The 19,872-nt window shown below is 46.1% G+C and overlaps 1 protein-coding gene across 1 annotated transcript in view; it reads left to right on the plus strand.

Annotated features, from left to right (window-relative positions):
- Window positions 1–16,100, plus strand: part of SCD5 (stearoyl-CoA desaturase 5) — a 29,027-nt gene extending 12,927 nt beyond the window's left edge. Inside the window, exons 2-5 of the mRNA XM_086612034.1 lie at window positions 7,275–7,405; window positions 11,946–12,151; window positions 15,116–15,348; window positions 15,910–16,100. Of these exons, the coding sequence (XP_086468160.1) occupies window positions 7,275–7,405; window positions 11,946–12,151; window positions 15,116–15,348; window positions 15,910–16,100 (761 nt within the window). The remainder of the gene's footprint in view (window positions 1–7,274; window positions 7,406–11,945; window positions 12,152–15,115; window positions 15,349–15,909) is intronic.
- Window positions 16,101–19,872: the final 3,772 nt, after the last annotated feature.

Below are 19,872 nucleotides of genomic sequence, written 5' to 3' on the forward strand. Positions count from 1 at the left end.
CACATACAACAGAGTTGAAATTTTTTGAAGGAGATCTGCTCCAATTTAAGCAACTGCTTGGAGCAGAGGATGATTTCCTGATGCCTGTGAAGTAGCTACAGACTGTGACAATATCTTCCCATATCTTTGTAAGAGATCAGTTCCCTGGGCACTCAGGTTTTCAGAAGAGTTCGGCACTTGGCGTAGTCAAGGTTTTCTGGAATTCCAGCAATGGGGATAGTAAGCTATTCTGAAAAAGATAGCTCAAGTGTTTTATGCTGTTGATCTCCCATCCCATTCATTTTAAACGATTTGCCTGGTATAGTTTTTATTGCTTCTCTCTGACAGTGAGATGATACCCCTCGCCTGCTGTTTAAAATCACACTGCCTTATACTGAAAATATTTTGTGAGCTGTTGGTGATCCTCCTTGCAGTCATCCACTTCCCCAAGCATCTCATCCTCATTGCATATCCCTGCCTGCAGTTATCACCCTCTGAACTACATTACTGTGCTTTTTCTGTCCAGGCAGAACTTTATTTTGAGCCTTACTTTCCTTGTTTCTGCATGGATCCTTTTGTGTTTCTTATTTCTCTCACTGCTGCTCCAAATGTAGCATCATCTGCAGTTGTAATTAATATGCTGTTTGTCTTTGTTTCAGGTTATTAATGGATATTGAATAAAAATCTTCTGCCTATTGATTCTGGTGTGTTCCCATAAATAGCATCTGTGCACAAGCACAGTGTACTTGGAAGCCTAGCAACCCACCAGCTCCTTGTTTGCACAGTAATTCAACCTCGTGTATCTTGTCTCTCTTGCATCCTTTTCCTGTCTCTGTGCACTGTTTCTCTCTTTTGTCCTTTTGCACAAGCTTACTTGTTGTTTTCTCTTCCTGCTGTTCCTCTTTGTTCCCTCTCCTAAATGCTTCTCCCACTGCTCCAGTTCAGAAGCATTTTGCTGATGCTGTGCTCTAATTGAGTGAGCTCACGGTTGGAAATGCTCCTTTCAGACCTTATGGTCCTTCAGGGCTCCAGGGGGGAAAGCCTGCTACCTGCCCAGGGGAGCGACGTGTTGGGTCCCCGCTCGCCATGGCAGCATTTCACACCAGTTTACTCCATTAACACATGGTTTGTGAATTGTGGAGCTTGCAGGGAGGGTGTCGGAGACAATGGAAGAAGAAAGTAAAATTCCCATGTTTTAAAGTAATTCTGTTTTGAGGTCTTGAGGAAGTGTAGGGAGAAACAAGGAGAAATCCACTTAAAACCTCTACTCTGCTGGATTAAATCATCCTTCTTTGAAACAAATCCCAGTTTACCGTCCAGTCAAGGGCAGCTCTGAGCTTGGTGTTTGAGTTGCGCAGAGCCCAGAGCTCTTGGCACAGGCTCTGCTGTTTAAGGTACTTGCCCCCAGGTCTCGGACTTCTCCCAGACCTGCAGCAAGCCCTAAATGTTCCTGCAGAGTTTTGGGTCTTAACTGGAATGGCACTTAGAGCTGTTGGCTCAGGACACTTGTTTTGTATGTGTTGGGGGTAGGGCTTTGGCCAGTGCTGCAGCCCAGCTGCTCAAGGATACAACTGGTGGGGCAATGAGATCTGAGCTACCTCCTGGGCCCTTCTGCACAGCTGTGGGCACCCTCCCAGCTGCAATGTGCACCTGGATGGGCATAGCTGAGGACGACTCGGGGCACATCTATGACTGTTACTGTAAAAGGAGGTCCAGAGGATATGTTCCTAGGGAATTGTCCTGAAGCCAGCATGTCCAAATAAATGGGAGAAAAGTGGGCTTGACCAATGCTAAAGAACCTGTAATCATTGCTCTGAGCAGACAGCGATTCAAAGCAAACCATAGGAAATCCTCTAAACTATGTGAACTTGTCCAGGCCAAGCTAGCTGTTGCTCTAGGGAGCAGCAGGCATGGCACACAGCATTCTCACACCATTCTACAGGCTACGGAAGATACCTTCAGTTCTTTTTCTGAGTAAATTCTCAGAAGTAACAATTCTACAGCAGCAGAAGCAGGAGTAAAGGCCCAAGAGGGCCCTGCAGACCTGTGGAGCTCCCTGCCATGCAATGCCACGGTATCCAGAAGGTGCAGAGGTACGTGAGGATGAAACATACCTACTAACATGAGTATCTGTATTAACAGAGTGGATCTGAACTTTCACACTGAACATGGTGGTTGGGAGCTGATGCTGAGAAGAAGCTGCTGTTGGGACTGCATGTGGCAGGAGAACCCTGCTGCAGGCAGGTGTACCACAGAGCTGTGGAGTCAGTGCTGGAATGTGTTCCCAGCCCAGAGGCACACTTCAGCTCCATGCCAGGCAGATGGCTCCCTGCCAGCAGCTCAGTGAAGCAGATGCGCTGCACTGCCTTCAATCCATGAGTAAGGCAAAACTAAATAAACAATCAGAAAACGGCTTGAAAGGATCTTCCTCCTCTCCCTCTGGCTTTAGTATGAAACTGTGAGCTGCACAGTTCTAGCTTGCTTTTTACAGCACCAGAAATAACAGCCTTAAACCCACTGTCTTTCACAGATCTGTTCGTTGGCTGCTCTGCTTCCCCTCCCATCCCAGGTCTCTCCAGACAGCTTTTTCTGCTGCGTTAGCTTTTGCTTTTTCGTTTTTTCCTCTTCAAGTCCTCATGCCACTATTTTATTTTTTTTTCCTCCTTTCTTTTACTTAGTGTGACACAACCTTTTGACAGGTGGCTTCAGAGCTTCTGCTCAGGCTGCTGTACTGTTGACAGAAGCCCGTGCCCTGGCTCTCTTATATGCTGGCCCTGCCTGACCAGCAGCTCTGTGTTCTCCATCCCCAGGCTTGTGGCTAGCAAGTCCTCACCCAGCCCTTTTCTAGCTCCATCTTCCTTATCCTTCAAGTACCTCTCATTTCACAAGCAGCCGCCCCTGCAGTCAGTGCTGGGACCAGCTTGGTCTCCCAGTGAGAACAGCCCTGTGGAAATGCCTCTTGGCCTCATAGCTGGGCATCTCGGGGAGGTGGGGATGCTGCCAGCTTGCTGTTCTTCCTTCACGTTCATCATCAAGAGCTTCTGACGATCTCCTCTGCCACAATCCAACACAGCCCTCTCCCAAGCTGTGCTCCTGCCAGCACCAGTTGAGGGGAGGAAAAGCAGTATATTATTCCTCCTTGACAAGATGGTCATCTGTGCTCTGAATTCAGAGTCTCTGGTACTTGTGAGACGATGCAGGGAGAAGATTAGAAAGGCAAAAGCCCAGCTGGAGCTTAATCTGGCAGCTAACATAAAAGACAATCAGAAAAGTTTCTACAAATACCTTAACAGTAAAAGGAGGGTTAGGGAGAATCTCCACCCCTTGCTAAATGCAATGGGAGAAATAGTGACTGAGGATGAAGAAAAGGCTGAGGTACTCAATGGCTTCTTTGCTTCAGTCTTTAATGGTCAGACTAACTCACTGGGTGATATGCCTCTAGAACCAAATGGTGGAGATGGAGAGCTTTATCGAGGTTTCTTTCAAGAGCAAACGGTAAGCAAACTGCTGCACAGCTTAAATGTGCAGAAGTCTATGGGGCTGGATGAGATCCACCCAAGAGTTCTGAGGGAGCTGGCGGAAGTGCTTACCAAGCCACTTTCCATCATTTACCAACAATCCTGGCTAACGGGGGAGGTACCAGCTGACTGGAGGTTGGCAAACATGACGCCGATCTACCAGAAAGGTAAGAGGGAAGACCCAGGGAACTACAGACCCATCAGTCTGACCTCAGTGCCAGGTAAACTCATGGAACAGATCATCCTCAGTGTTATCATGCATCACATACAAGACAGTCAGATGATGAGGCCCAGTCAACATGGATTTATGAAGGGCAGGTCTTGTTTGACCAACCTGATCTCCTTCTATGATAAAATGACCCGTTTAGTGGATGAGGGAAGAACTGTGGATGTTGTTTACCTCGATTTTAGCAAGGCCTTTGACACCGTTTCCCATGACATTCTTCTGCAGAAGCTGGCTGCCTATGGCTTGGACGGGTGTACGCTTCGCTGGATCAAAAATTGGCTGGATGGCCGGGCCCAGAGAGTGGTGGTGAATGGAATTAAATCCAGCGGACGGCCGGTCACCAGTGGTGTTCCACAGGGCTTAGTGTTGGGGCCTGTTCTCTTTAACATCTTTATCAATGATCTGGATGAGGGGATCGAGTGCGCCCTCAGCAAGTTTGCAGATGACACTAAATTGGGAGGTAGTGTTGATCTGCCTGAGGGTCAGGAGGCTCTACAGAGGGACCCAGACAGACTGGATCGATGGGCCGAGGCCAACTGTATGAAATTCAGCAAGACCAAATGCTGGGTCCTGCACTCGGGCCACAACAACCCCCTGCAGCGTTACAGGCTTGGGGAAGTGTGGCTGCAAAGCTGCACAGCAGAGAAGGACCTGGGGGTGCTGGTCGACAGCCGATTGAACGTGAGCCAGCAGTGTGCCCAAGCAGCCAAGAAAGCCAACGGAATCGTGGCATGTATCAGAAGCAGTGTGGCCAGCAGGAGCAGGGAAGTGATTGTCCCCCTATACTCAGCACTGGTGAAGCCACACCTGGAGTACTGTGTCCAGTTTTGGGCCCCTCACTTCAAGAAGGACGTTGAGGTGCTGGAGCAGGTTCAGAGAAGGGCAACAAAACTAGTGAAGGGTTTAGAGAACTTGTCCTATGAGGAGCGGCTGAGGGAGCTGGGACTGTTTAGTCTGGAGAAGAGGAGGCTCAGGGGGGACCTTATCGCTCTCTACAATTACCTGAAAGGAAGTTGTAGGGAGATGGGGGTCGGTCTCTTCTCCCACGTTATGAATGACAGGACGAGAGGGAATGGCCGAAAGTTGTGCCAGGGGAAATTTAGGTTAGATATCAGGAAGAATTTCTTTACAGAGAGGGTTGTGAAGTATTGGAACAGGCTGCTCAGGGAGGTGGTGGAGTCCCCATCCCTGGAGGTGTTTAAAACCGTGTAGATTTGGTGTTGAGCAATATGGTTTAGGGACCCTGACAGTGCAGGGTGAATGGTTGGACTCGATGATCTTCAAGGTCTCTTCCAACCAGACGATTCTATGATTCTATGATTGTGGTGGCCTGTGATCATGTGTGAATCCAATAGATACGGATAGCACAGCTCAGTCTTCAGCCTATATGTTGTTTGAACTGCTGTGGTTTCCTTGTGAGTGGGATTTTGCTTTGATAAGTCAGTGCAGTTGCAGAGTTAGCTCATTAAAACATGCAGGAGACTAATGTGGCTATTTTAGGAGCCTCCTCTCTGTACATTAAGTACCTCACTAAATTGAAAAAAAAACCCAGTATCGTTAACTGTTTGGATCCCAGGTTGTTTATTTGTACTTTTCTTGTGTTCTTTTTTTCCATTTTTCTGCAGTAACTGTGTTTTTTATTCTTTATTATTTAGGAGACCCGTTTAGTTACAGGTCTAAGAGGGAGTTTTCAGTGTAAGGGTAAATTGCTATTACCTGAGCTGCTTTTCTCCACAGTGTAATCCTTTTATGTTTCATGGAGATATTGACCACACGCACACACTCCCGACCCCCAAAACCGAGCTGGTTAGATAAGTAGTGGCTTTCTTCTCAGGTACTCTAACTGTAGCTGTGCATAATTAATGTAAAATCAAATGGTTTGCAGTCTGATTTTTGGTTTGAGTTCGTAATTTATTTTGCAAAGGAAAGCTTGAGACCTATCTTTACACTGCAAATATTTGTCATCTTGGCCATTTATATGTTGGGAATTAGTGGCTGAGTAATATTTTCATGCACCCTAACTCCTGTAAGAATCACAAAAATACGATATCATTCTACAGTGCATTTGTCTGACAGGATTTATTTCTGCTCTGGTCACCAAACTCCTGAGTAATTTTGTTTGTTTTTTTCTGGGGGTGTTTCAGCCCTTAGGACTTACCTTAGGAAAATGTCTGCTGTTATGATTCCTCCTCTGCAAAGCCAAAACAGAGGCACGTTGTGTGGGTATAAGCCCCAGCTGTCTTAGCTTGATCACTGTGATAGCAGCTGGGACTGGTAGGTCCCTGGAGGGCTGGAGAGGGCAGGAGGATGGAGCTTATAGTCGTGGCCCAGGGAAGCCCTGAAAAAGCCACGTTTGATCAGGGCAGCATGTTTCTGGGAGGCTCTGAGAGTATTTCCTCAGTCTGGCGCTCGTTCTCTGTTGCCCTTTCTGCTGCCATGCTGGTGGTGTGACGTGGGCTGAACAGAAGGGTCTCTGTTAAGCTGAGCTTTATAAGAGCTGAATCGTCAAGTGGAATAAATCCCTCGTATTCAGTGCAGCTGTTTCATGTGGTCCGTATGTTACCTACCTCTGAGCTTCTTTCTTGTGCTGGACAGAGAAGGAAAGTGAAATCAACCTTAATGTTGCGTATGTCTCGTTCTACTCACTTACCTTTAATTCTGGTTTTAAGCAATCAGTTGTGATTAAGATAGATGGATGCCTCGAGAAGCCCTTGGTCAACTAAATGATCTGTTGCTTTGAAGTAGGAGAAAAGCCCCTCTTTGCACTTTAAGGAAGCAAAGAGACTGCTGAAGACAGGAGATTTCAGCCCTGCTGAACCAGAGGTGGACGACGCTGCGCTGGTGGTCGGTGGGGTATTGTTTTAGGCATGGTGGATGCGCTGCGGGATGTGCGTGCTCGGGCTGTGTGTCCAGCCTGGAGCCGATGTGATGACTAAGGAACAGACCTGCTCCCATGCTGTGTTGGCCATCTGAAAAACGTTCTAAACAAGTTTACTTGGCCAATTTTTTAATTAAGGGAAGGAAAAGCAGTTCCTGAAACTGAGGAAGACGGTGAACGCTTTGCTTCCTAGTGTGTTTTTATTACCAAGTCATGAGCTCCCGATGATAAGAGAAATTTTTATTGTGGGAGCTCATATCTTTAGGGGTGGGACAGATTGAACTCAAGCAAAGACCTGTCTGGAGGAGGCTGGCAGTGTCCTCTTAGAAGAGTTATTGCTATTCTTCTGACATGAGTGATGAACTTTCACTCCCGTGTACTTGGCAAAGGCACACTGTGTAAATATGTCATGGCATGGTGCTTCAGTGCTGCCAAACTCTCCAGAACAATGCACTGGCTAAACAGGGAGGGGTGGGAAGTGGAATGATGTGTCTCTGGGGCCATGGGATGGAGCTGGGCTGAGAACTTCACCTCCTGTCTGCCCAGCCTCATCTTCTGAGTGACCCTGCAGGTGTCAGCAGGCAGGAGCAAGGATCATCTTTACATCAGAGAAAGCAAAAATTAAAGCAGTTGGCCCCTGGCACATCCTATGTTTTGTTTTTGTGTCTTTCAGCATATTTCTGTTTCCTGATGACAGCCCTGGGCGTGACAGCTGGTGCACATCGCCTGTGGAGCCACCGTTCCTACAAAGCCAAGCTGCCTTTGCGGATCTTTCTGGCCGCAGCTAACTCCATGGCTTTCCAGGTGGGGTTGTGGTTGCCTGTCCAGATTCTTGGCCTCCAGGCAGCTTTCTCTCCTGAGCAGGAATCCCCTCAGCTTAGAGACAGCAAAAGAAAAAAAAAAAAAAAATTGCTGGCTCAGGGGATGGAGAGCCCCTTTCCCTAACCCATAACAGTATGCGTTAGACAGTCCGGGACCAAGTTGAACGTGCCCAGATCAGGGTCTCAGCACCCCAACAGCCTATCTGTGGCACAAGTCAGGCCCCACACTTCACAGGAAAATGTGGAAACTTGATCCAAGTATGTCTGCGTAATCAAGTCTCTTTGTCCATCCAGGCAGCTGGAGATTTTGACGTGCCCAAGAGGAGAGCAGGCATCCTTTCACAATCTTAATTTATCTCTGTTTTATGCAGCATTTTTCATCAGTAAAATTCAAATACATTTGTAAAGAAGCATGTTACTAGCTCTGTACTTACTGATAGGCAATCTTAGACCTCAAGAATGTTTGTGTAGCACCCAGCTGGTGGTAGGAGTTAGCCCAGAACCAGGATTTTCTCAGTGTGAGTTTAGTTACTCCTTTGGCTGCTCAAAATAGAGATACAAACCTGTACTGTCATTGAACTTACCACGTTTGGCTGCCGTAACAACTTGTGGCACCAGGTACCACGTGTGTGTTGTGCCTTGAGTTTTCAGCATTTTCCCTTCAATCTGTTTGGTTGACTTCTCATTCATGTATCTTGACAGAGGATTAAGAGAGTCCCTTTGTCCACTTCCATAGTGTTCATTTATCATCTCTGATTTATCTTTTTTTTTTTTTCAAGGTGGAAAGAATTAATCTTGTTAATCCCTCTAGACATTACAAAGAGCACAATGCTTTTGCTTGATTATGGGAGTGTGTCCATTTTGACTATAACCTTCCTTTATTCTGAGTCATATTCCAGCTGCTTTGTGCTGCCTGGTTCCTTGCAGAGCTTTACATGCCCTTTGTTCAGCATGTTGAACAACTGGTTTGAGTTTTGAGAACCTCCTGGTACTGTGTTCCTGTTTTACAGCCAATCTTATCTTTCATAAGTAATTTAAATGAATGTGTTGAGCTGGTTGCAGTGAGCCTGCATGTTAGGATTTCATTGCGTTCTGCTCCCCTGTTGCTATGGATTTTGCTCTCAGCTGCATTGGCCTCATCACTGCTTTTGGCTGAGGACATGGTGTGATTCTGAGGCAGGGAAGTACTTCCAAGTAGCTTCAAGCCATGTTTGTGCCCTTCATATCAGAAAGAAAATGAAAGGCCAAATCACCCGCTCTTAAGTTTTGAGTAGTTTGAAGCCTGCTCCTAATTACCATGACATCCATTGCTACTAAAGGCTGTTTCCACCACCACAAGCAGACAGTGAATGAGTTTTCAGGTCCATCTCCTTATGTTGGCTTTGAGAGGAGGAGGTAGCATTGGAGATACCTGCAGCATCCCTGGATGCTGAATATTGAGGAAATTCAGACTTCCTGAAGAGCAGGGGAAACTCTGCTGAAGAATTTTAACTTGATGCTGCATGGGTTGTGAGATGCTGTACTTCCTCTGAAATACTATTGTTGCCCTGTTGCCCAGTACATTTTTTATGATAGGAGCATGCTGAACTGTGTTTCTTCCCTCTATCTAGAGTGAAACTCTCACAATTTTGAAAGACTGTGCTTCTTGCTGTCACATGTCTGTTTCAGAAATAGGTAATTAGGCTCATGTCTACTTGATCTCCTAGTGTTTAAGTTTCACCATCTCAGTTGGGACATGCTAGTGTCTCCTCTGCTAACTCTGTTGTACTGTTGCTCCTGGCCATCTCTGTGAAACAAGATGCGTTGTTCAGCTGAGGTTGTGCTGTAAGCATTTGCACACAGCAACAGTGCTTGTATGGAAATTTATTGTCACGTTTTTATCTGCAGGTTTATTAAGGGACCTGCTAACAAAACCTCATGTCTGCATCACTGTCACAGCATGATGCTGTCACTCACTGCTTTGAAAGGCATTTCACTGCTGTGTTTACCTGAAACCTGATCAAGAGTCATGTGTTCCTGAAAAATGATTGCTATTAATATGCTTGGAGCATATTTACATGTGCTATGCTCGAATTCTTGGCGTACTTATTACCAACAGTTCTGGCCTCTGGGCTTTATTTCCTCTTAGCCTCTGTGTTTTTTAATTAGATGCAATTCAGTTGTTTCACAGCTTCCTAACCCTTTCATCTGGAGAATCATGTTTTTTGCCAGCCCTGCAGGTATTCAATGTGGTATGAAAAGCCAAGTTAATTTATCACAGTATCATTGCTTTGACCTGGTTATCTGCCATCCCACAAATAATTTCATCAAGTGCTCTTGTGACAAATTGATCAATAGTCTCACTTGAAAAATTATTTCTGGTTAAAAAGAGGACCTTTCCTAGGTGTGCTTCTTGCATAACCCTATTTTATTTTTAAATGACTTAATCTTGGCATTTTCCAGTCTTCTGGATATTCCCACTGAAGCCACTTGAAGCAGTATAGAGGCTTTCATTCCCTTTGATTTCTCTGCAGGAAAAAAATAAGATAGCAGCAACTTAAAGATCTCCCCTTATTGTCACTGAGGAGTTTGGTGGCTTCTTTTGCTTCACTTGGTGTACTTTGTTCTCTTGTGCAATGGGATAGTTAAGGTGCGACATACTGGAGCGCTAGTGAGGGACTGATTTTTACTGCCTCATCTCAATGGCTTAGATGAGTCAGTGCTGCAGAAAAATATTCCCCTCATCCCCATCCCACTCCTAGTATCACTGCGGCCACGACGTGACAACAGCACAGGGCTGAGCACAACTGAGTGCAGTGGAGCTGAGATCTTCCCAGGGCTTTTGTTCTCTCGCTTTCCCTTGTGGACTCTTGCAGACAGAGAGCATGTTTGCAAGGCTGAAATTGGACATGCTGGCATTTGAGCTGGATTCTTTCAGCTGCTTGTTGCAGTTGTTCATGGAGTCCCCTCAGCAGCAAGGATGGCCTCAGTGCTTTCTCTCAAATTTATTGGCAGCTGAGAGAAAGAGCAGTGATTTCTGCCATGCTTTCAGCATAGGGCTTTTGTCTGACAAAATCTAAATACACACAGTTGTCATTAGCCTGGGCTTCCCATGTCCAGCAGTATGTTCAGTGGCACGAGGGCTGCCACACCACAGTTACTTCACAGGCACCGCAAACGGTCTGCTCGGTTCTACTGGGAGCAAAACTACTGTGACTGGTGGTTGTGAGTGCTACTGCTGTTCCTAAAAGTAACCCAAGCTGCCCTTCCATTGGGTATTGCTGCTTGCGGTCCATCCCTTCCTCCCTGCAATCCCCATAATCCCCTTTAATAAGCCATAAGTTATTTCAGTGACCCATATCTGCTGACAGCTTGAGCAGAGACAGGGCTGAAATTGCTTTGTATCTCATCTGGATCCAATGCTGAGCTGATGCTATGGGTCAGACTTTTATTCCAGCCCGGCTGCAAATGCAAGACTTGATTTTCCATAAAATAGACACATCTCCTTTGATATCTTAATCATTGAATCATAGACTGGTTTGGGTTGGAAGGGACCTTAAAGATCACCTAGTTCCAACCCCCCTGCCATGGGCAGAGACACCTTCCATTAGGTCAGGTTTCTCAAAGCCTCATCCAATTTGGCTTTAGGCACTTCCAGGGAGGGGACATCCACAACTTCTCTGGGCAACCTGTTCCAGTGCTTCACCACCTTCACAGTAAAGAATTTCTTCCTAACACCTAATTAAATCTAGCTTCTTTCAGTTTAAAACCACTAGCCCTCATCCTATCACTGCACTCTCTGTTAGAGTCCTCTTCGTCTTTTTTGTAGGCCCCTTTTAAGTCCTGGAAGACTGTGCTTTTGTACACCGCCCTGCAGACAGAGCAGTAATTTAAATGGAGGTCCTGGTTTTACTGTGGAATACGCAGCCCTCCAAAAGGCTGAGCAAGTTCAGCTCCTGTTCAGGTCAGGAAAAGGCACGTGTAATGTTCCACAAGCTCTGTCCCATTTTTCAGCACTGTGTTTGTGCCTCGAGGGCGTCAGTGGTAACCAGCTGCAACCAGCTTAGGAAAAGGGTGCCAGAACTGAGTGCCTCTTCACAGTAGTGCCCTGAAAATGAATATGCAAGCTTCCTCATAGCACGGTCATAAAATAACAATGTAAACATGTATGTACTTGGTCCCTTCAGCCCAGTGTCCATCCTTGGACAGTGAACACCCAGGGAGGACACAGGACCAGGGCAGACTGATGATGTCTAACTCCCAAGACACTGTTGACTTCCAGCCATCTCCAGCCCTGGGACGTGTCCTGTCTGTGTCACCGGTTCCCAGAGCATGTCCTGTTCTGTGTGGGCACTGACAGGAGCAGTGTGATGGACTGGCTGGCTGCAAAGCTGGCGTCCCTCAGGATGTCTTTAGTTGATAACCTTTTTGAGGAGCATCAGAGAGGAGCTTGTTGCTGTTACTGTGTGGGGAAGGAGCTGGAGGTGGTACTGCTGGAGTAGCACCCGGCCTCTCTCCTCTCACCCCCCATGCTTTCTGTGCAGAATGACATCTACGAGTGGAGCCGAGACCACCGCGTGCACCACAAGTACTCGGAGACAGACGCAGACCCACACAACGCCCGCCGCGGCTTCTTCTTCTCCCACATTGGCTGGCTGTTCGTGCGCAAGCACCGGGATGTCATAGAGAAAGGCAGGCAACTGGATTTCACTGATCTGCTGGATGACCCCGTCGTCAGGTTCCAAAGAAAGTAAGTGTGAGGTGTGAGCGCCAGGCCCTTGTGCAAGGAAGGATGGAGAGGTCCCTCTGCCTGGTTGTCTAGTTGTGCCTCGTTCCTCATTTTTATCTTTCCTTCTTCTCCCTCAAGACATCCCTGCCACCTTGATTGCAGGCTTTAGGACTGGCGTTCCTGCGGCCCCCACTATTGCCATGTGGCTGATGCTGACTGTCCTTGCAGGCTCTGCTGCACAAGCAGTGAGCCCTGTCCGTGTTCCTCTGCTTTTCTAAAACGCCAGAGCTGGCTGTGGAAACAGCCACTGCAGAAGCTGCTGGGATCTTGGCCTTTTCCTTTGACCTATGATTACAGTATTTCCTTGCAGCAAATGCTGTAATCATAACTGCCTTAACGCAAAGTGCACATTTCACTCTGCAAACTCTTTGGCACCTGTGGGTCAGTGCAGACCAAGTGCTTCCTCTCCCAAGACTGTCATTCTTCACAGGATTAATTGTCTCCCATGAGAATTAGCACAGACCTAGATCAGTTTGCTACACACTCTGCAAGAGGTGAGAATTGAGCAACATGCTTTGTCCTCTATTGTGAGTACCTGTATTTTAGACACGAGAAGATTGTCTCTGCCCATGAGTGTTTGGTCCAGGTACTTCGGCAAACCACATGAGTTCATTTCTGAGTGTTTTATGGGTGAAGGGAGCAATTAGTTGAGTCCAGAAATCAGTTTCTTTTTTGTATTAGAGAAGTCCATGCACTAGCAGAATTACTCCTGCATTTGAAGAGCTCCAGGAGTGAGGAATTCACTGTCTTCCGTGTATTGTTGCTTTTACTCATTCCTCAGTCAGCAGTGCCTGTTTGCAAAGGCTCCCTTGCAGTTTGCTGCAGCTCCTCTGGGTTGTGTTAGTATCTTTTCCAAGACAACAGCATCCCATGAGAAGCAGGCTTTACTTGCTTATGCTGCAAATGTTGTGCAGTGAAGAAGTATGTGTTCTGCAGGGAAGTTATGTCTCATGTCTTCGTCAAAGACTTCAGTCTGGGCTTCTTGCATCTCACAGAATGTTTTTAATTAGTGCCTGATAAGCTGTTTTCGTATGTTATTTTATTTTCCCGGAGTGGGAGAGGCTTTGAACTTTGAAGGAGTTTTCTGGACTAGAAAATATTTTTCTCCTCCGGCTCTGCTTAAATCCTGGCCTTGAATTGATGAGGTTTGCAAACTTTATTCACAACCTGGATCAGAAGTCAGTCAGATGAGTGGAAAATTATCTGTTTTCTTTGGTGGGGTGAAGAAGGGGGACTATTCCCTTTGGAGAGCCTTGGCTCAGGTAAGTGAAGATAGAGTTCTGTGAGAGAGCTGAGGAGATGCTCTCTTTTTACCATGGTTGGTGTTGCTGGAGAGCTGCAGATCTCTTTCTGGAGCCCAGCATGTGAGGCACAACCTCTAAACAACAACAAAAAGTATCAAACAAATAACTTGCAGGGCAAGAGGTTAATTTATTTCATACTCAGGATGATCAAAACTAGCTGTATTATAGATGAGAACTATGTTCGTGGAAACTTTCTTGCTTCCAAAAATGCTCCTAATATTAACATTTTTCCAATCTTCTGTGGATTTTAATTGAAAATTGTTTGTTTGTTTGTTTTTGTCAAACCAAATTGATAGTAGTTCTTGTCAGAAAAACTTTCAGCAAATGGAACGTTTTAATAACAATTTAATAAACCTGAAGTCTGTTCTTCCTCATGCCTTCCACAAAACTCAACAAAAGCAGAGGTCTATTTTAAACCTGTTGTATGAACACAAATGAGATGGGTCTTACCTTGTGTTTCTTTTCTTTCTGCATCCTTCAAAATCCTGTCACCTCAGCCTACTACTCCGGTTTGTCTGCCACCTTGCTTTGATGATCATACCCCAGGATGACTGTGGGCTGTAGTAAAGCTGGGCTTCAGGGAGGTGGAAAGGCTCAGTGGGGAAGATGGGGCCATGTTTCCTCTCAAGCTGAGGACACATCGTAGGTGGCTCCCAAACTGCACTGCATTGCTGCTCTCTGCTTCGGAGCACCGTTAGCCCATTCTCCGTTTAGTCTCATTTATCTCCTATCTTGCTTTTGGCTTTGCCTCTCCACTTCTTGCTGAGCTGCTCTTTCTCCACTTGCCTTGGATTAATTCCCCCAGCTGATTTTTCTGTTTCTCCTGCTGTGGTCTCTGCTCTTCACCTCCGTGGTCATTGCGTCCTACACTCTTTACCCTGTCTTGCTTGGGCATGTGGCTTTAGCTGTACTATACAGCTTTCCTGTTCTCAGACCGTTAGGCTTCTTCCCTCCCCATTTTGCACTGCACAGTGATTTTGCCCAGCATGTGGAGGAGTGGCAGGGCTTGTGCCAGCCAGTGGGCTGGGAGGGCAGCAGCAATCCTGGCCCCTAGGCCCAGATGCATCTTTCTTCCCAGCCTTGGTGGGGTACTTGTAGTCTCTCAGCAGCTGCTTTGGATCTGCCGCTGCTGTTGGAGCTCATGCAGCAACAGCGGTGTAGGAAGGGGCAGCTTCTGCCCTGTGCTGCAGGTTCCCTTCTGATCTGAGCAAGGGCAAGTCTTTGCCAGCTCTTAGCAGTGAATGTGTTTCTGACACAGCTCCACCGATGCCACACCAAGCCCCGGGCTCTTCTAGTGCCAGAGTTTAAGGTCTAGTTTTCTAGTCCCCAGGCTTAATGGTGCTCAGCTTGGGAGGTTTGCTTTGGGACTGGGTCTCAGCTGTTCAGCTCCAGTGTTACCTGCTGTTTCAGGCTTTCAGATTGTCTTGGGGTTTTGAATTGCACTTGGAAACATTACATCATGATTGTGGATGTCTGAAATGTTCTCTGCTGCCCTGGTTACGGGGCTGGCCCAGGTTATGCCAGGGCTTTCTGACAAAGCCATGTCTCCAGAGATCCAGCCCCGCATCACCCCAGCTGTCATTCGCACCATGGTTAATGGTGTCCTTTTCTTTCCTCGCAGGTATTACAAGAGTTCGGTTGTGCTGATGTGCTTTGTGATCCCTACCTTTGTGCCGTGGTACCTCTGGGGCGAGAGTCTGTGGAATGCCTACTTCCTTGCCTCCATCCTCCGGTACACCATCTCCCTCAACGTCACCTGGCTGGTCAACAGTGCCGCTCACATGTATGGCAACCGCCCTTACGACAAGTACATCAACCCCAGGCAGAACACCTTTGTCACTCTGGGAGCCATTGGTAAGTGCCGTAGCCCTGGGTAGAGCTTTGCAAACTCAGAGCGACGTCCCATCCTGTTTCACCCCAGTCGGGGCTTTGGCACCTGCGACTGGACACCACTTGGAACCAGGGCTTGGAGGAGGCTGGAGCTTTCACATCCTAAAGAAAGGCTCCCTTGTTCTACTGGTGGTGCCCATATCAAAGTAATGCCATGTAGTGCCGAAGCAGAGACGTGTTCGCAGTAGCAATCCTCTCCTCCCAGCAGTTGGCTGGGGGCTGTGCAGCAGAAATGACTCTATTTCTTAATTAGTTGTGCTTCTCCCCTCTTGAAGCACTTACAGTTTTCTTCCCTGAGCATAAGTAGTGGGACATGCCCCTTCCTACTGGGGAGGAAAGTCCAAAGCACTGACATGGAGTCCATTGTGGGTCTGCCCCAGAGGTCTTCCGTAGCCAGGGGTGGAGCATAACCTGCTCTGGATTCAGGACTTGCAAAAGAGGTGTTGGGATGACCCACCCGATCGTGTTCCTAAGTTCATAAACTTGCCAGCCCTGTGGTCTTTAAACTCCCCCTCTGTTTTTCAGGTGAGGGTTTCCACAACTATCACCACACCTTCCCATTCGACTACTCAGCCAGCGAGCTGGGCCTGAAGTTCAACCCCACCACGTGGTTCATTGACTTCATGTTTTGGTTGGGGTTGGTTACTGACCGCAAGCAGGCTCCGAAGGAGATGATCCAGGCTCGCAAGGAAAGGACTGGAGATGGCAGTGCTTGAAAAGTAACGCTTCGCTGTACCGGCGCTGATATAGGCATGGGTGGGCGGGTGTGCACACACCCTCGTGCCTGCGGTGGATTTATTTTCCTCTGGGTAACATTAGATTTTTCGGATCAGTTGGGCTGAATTAATTCCCTAGGAACAGATTTGGCCCTAGCTTTTTTTTTTTTTCTTGTTAGCTGTCTTATGTCCAAAATTCAGACTATTAAGTGTAAAAATGTTATATATTATTTAATATTCTAGTTAAACAGGAGAGGGATTTGATTTTACTCGCTGTAGTTCATGTCTGAAATACATTGTAATTTGGTTGTTCATGGTAAACATTGGTAGGTTGGAGGAACTAACTATCCTTTCCAAGTGCAGTCAGGGGAGATTTTTGTTTCTACTGTTAATCAAATATGCTTTTGAGCTACATCTCTTGGAGGGGATGGGACAGGGCCCACTGTGCTGTTTCAACTACAGATGAATGGAAAAGACAGTAACAGCACCGATGAGAAACAAAGTGTCCAAGGGGAAAAATTGGCCTAAATTTAATTAGACGTTAGTTTGAAAACCTGCTTTCTTTTCGTTAGCCCTGTTAGCCAGCCTAGTGCACTGCTGTCTTTGCTAAATATGAAAACCATTTATTGCTAAGCAGGATTTTGTGTTGAAGATTAGTCTCTATACAGGCCAAAATACCAACTGGATGCTATGTTGAAATGATTCCTTTGTTGTCACATATACATTGTAATTTGTAAAGGTATAGAGCTCAACCATGTCTTAAGCCAAATAAATCTTCAGTTTTGATGTTTGGAGACCTAAGTTATATTCCAATTGGTCATGGCCGTCGATGCATGCATATTTTAGCTCCTTTTGCACAAGAGGCCTCTTAATTTATTTTTCTGCCTTTGACTAGCAGGTCTTAGAAAATTGACCTTTATCTAAGTCAGAGTCTCTACTAGTATTTCAGCTGCATGCAACATCCATTGGTTTCTGAGCAAAATATAAAGACAGTTACGTAGCTTCTGAATTTTAAGTTGCCTTGTTTAAAATAAAATAAATTAAAAAAAAATAAAAAAAAAAGCATGTAGCATCAATGGAACATATAGCCCTTTGTGTTAGATGTTAGCCAGTGCAGGAGAGAGACTTTATACTGTCAGCACTGGAGCACTTTTGAAGATACAGGGCATGATTTTCATTTATAAAGATCACTGCCTTGCCCCTTGGCGAGAAAGTGCCCATTTCCCAGATGTACAGTCTCAAGCCCTAGGCAAGGCAGAGATCTCGAGATAACTGAGACTCAGGCCCAGCTATTTTCAGGAAAGATGTAGAACTGGAAAAAAACAATATAATGGTTTCTTTTTTGTTCTCTTTTTTGTTTTTTAAATGATGCCATATAATATAAAAGAGTTGTCTTTATTCTGTATTTCATCCAGCAGGTGTTTTAACAGTGTTACTTTGACATTAATGATGTGTAAACTCTTGAGTGATTTACAGTAAACAATTATAAGTTAGACTGGCTGCTGTGTTTTAATTTGAAATGTCTCCCAAAGTGAAGGGCTTTATGTGTTGCACATTAGAATTACAGCAGTGTTTTGCTTGGCATTTCCAGTTATTCACTTGGTGCAGCATTTCCAAAATACCTACTCACTCAGCATTTCTGATTTCCTCATCAGTGGAAGAGGAGTGTTGTCAAATGGAAGGGCACCAAGAAATTTGATTACTTTGAGCTTAGTGGCCAAGCTGAGAGAGGGGAAAAAGAAAGTTCAAGCTGACATAAGTTTGAAAGGAGACCATGGCAAGTTCTTGCATGTGAAAATCTCACTTTAATAATAAAATATCAGCCCAAAGTGACTGCAGAACAATGCTTTGACCAAAAATATTAAGTATTTTGTTCAGATTTTGCTGTAAGTTCTCCTTGTTTCTGCTGAGATGTGCCTGAAGACCTGGGTATGCCAGAAGTTGTGTCTTGATGTGCATTCGTCTGGAGTCGGAGCTGTTTGACAGACACAGGAATTACATGCACACGAGTAGGAAATGTCTCCCCACCACCCCCTACAGTGCCTGCAGGAGGGGGTGGGAATGGGTTCCCAGAACTGGGAGATTTCTGACCTGCTGGTTAGAAAGATAGTGCTGTTGCTTCTTTGTGTGGTGGACAGTTGGAGAGTGGCAAAATCATTGGGAACCTGCCTTCAAAATGATGTGGATGATGGGTTTGGACTGAATGTTTGAGTATGGGAGCGAAGCTGGGAAGATGCACAAACACCTGATCTTACTGGTGCTCCCATCGTTTTGTTTGTGCAGTTTACTGGCTGGAGAACTGCAGTGAATGCGCTTTACAGGCACTTTGATACAACATCTTCCTGTTGATCTTTATCATACTTTAGATCCTTTTTTCTTATTTTCCCTTTTCTTTTGTGCTGCTATTAGTTGGATTTCCTTAAGCTGATTCCTGTCAGGTACATGGTGGAAGAATAACTGGCCCTGCAAAGAGGTACATATTGTTCTCAACCTCTCTGACTACCTGATATTACAATCAGGTAATTGTTCTTTTTTTCCCCCCGCTGCGGGTATAAGACTTCAGCAGCATCAGCAACTCCAAGTGGGATTCGGGGATCTGAGATTTTGAAACATTAGCAAGTTACCCATGGTTTTGAAAAACTGAAAATCATTCAAAAAGGAAAAGCTCCTCCATCAAATATCTTATCTTGGAGCTTGTTCTACCTGAATTCTTGTTTCTGTAGATGAACTTCTCCATGGAGAAGTTCATAAAAAAAAAAAGTCAGTTAGCCTTTGCAGGAAAACTGCAAATATATTTTTGAAGAGAATGCCTTGAATTTTGGTAAAACAAGGAATGCTTCCATGGATTTCCTTTTCTAGTTATTTTTTTTTCATCATTTTGCGTGTTTGTTTTGAATTTTTTGCATGTTTGTTTTGTTTTGGGAATCATTTTGGCCATGTTCTCTAGTGTGGTTTCCCTTTCCTCAAAAAGAGGTAGGGTCCCTGGGAGTCAGGAAGGGCTCCAGCTGCCTCCCAGGGCAGCTGCTGGATCCACCTGCAGCTGCACGCAGTGACACAGAGAAGTCGTGGAGCCTCAGTAAGGCGGGTACCGAAGTATGAACTGCACTCGTTTCTGTGAACTTTGGCAGCTCTCTGGCTGATCTGGTAGTCCAGGATCCTGCCAGCGCTTCCTGGGCAGTGTGAAAGCACTGAGGGACTGCTGGTCAGTGAGTGGCTGGCTGTAGGCTGGGCTAAACCGAGGAGACAGTGGCTGTCAAACTTTTCTAAGACTTGATGGTCTGACAGTGCCTGATCTTCTATTGTCTCTAACTCTCTTCTTGGCATGTTGCAACATCTGGAATAACAACCACGTAGGACTGAGAGCAAGAGGTATTTGTATGCTGTCCCGTGCAATGTTGTGCTGAGTGTTTCCAGGCTGTCAGCTTTGGCATGCATCACGGACTGGATCTTTTTTACCTTTTTTTTCCCAGAACTGGTGAGGCCCTTAGGAAAAGCCGTGTTGACTCAGGAGTCATGTGCTCCTTCCACAGTGAAAATCCCCGAGGAGCTCATCTGCTTTTTGTCATGGCTTGAGGAAATGCTGTGCCTGCCCTGGGGCTTGGCACAATCACTAAAGGAGGTTTTCAGCTGTGACTTACAGCATGTACTTGGCTATGCAAATATTGCTGAAACCCAGTCAGGGCTGCGTGCAAACGCAACCGTCAGGGTGTGGTGTGAGGCCAAGGTTGTGATAGCTGACTACAGAGGAGCTTCTAGGCTCCATCTAAGCCCG

Source organism: Tauraco erythrolophus, chromosome 5, assembly GCF_009769465.1.
Source record: "Tauraco erythrolophus isolate bTauEry1 chromosome 5, bTauEry1.pri, whole genome shotgun sequence".
NCBI classification, from domain to species: domain Eukaryota; kingdom Metazoa; phylum Chordata; class Aves; order Musophagiformes; family Musophagidae; genus Tauraco; species Tauraco erythrolophus.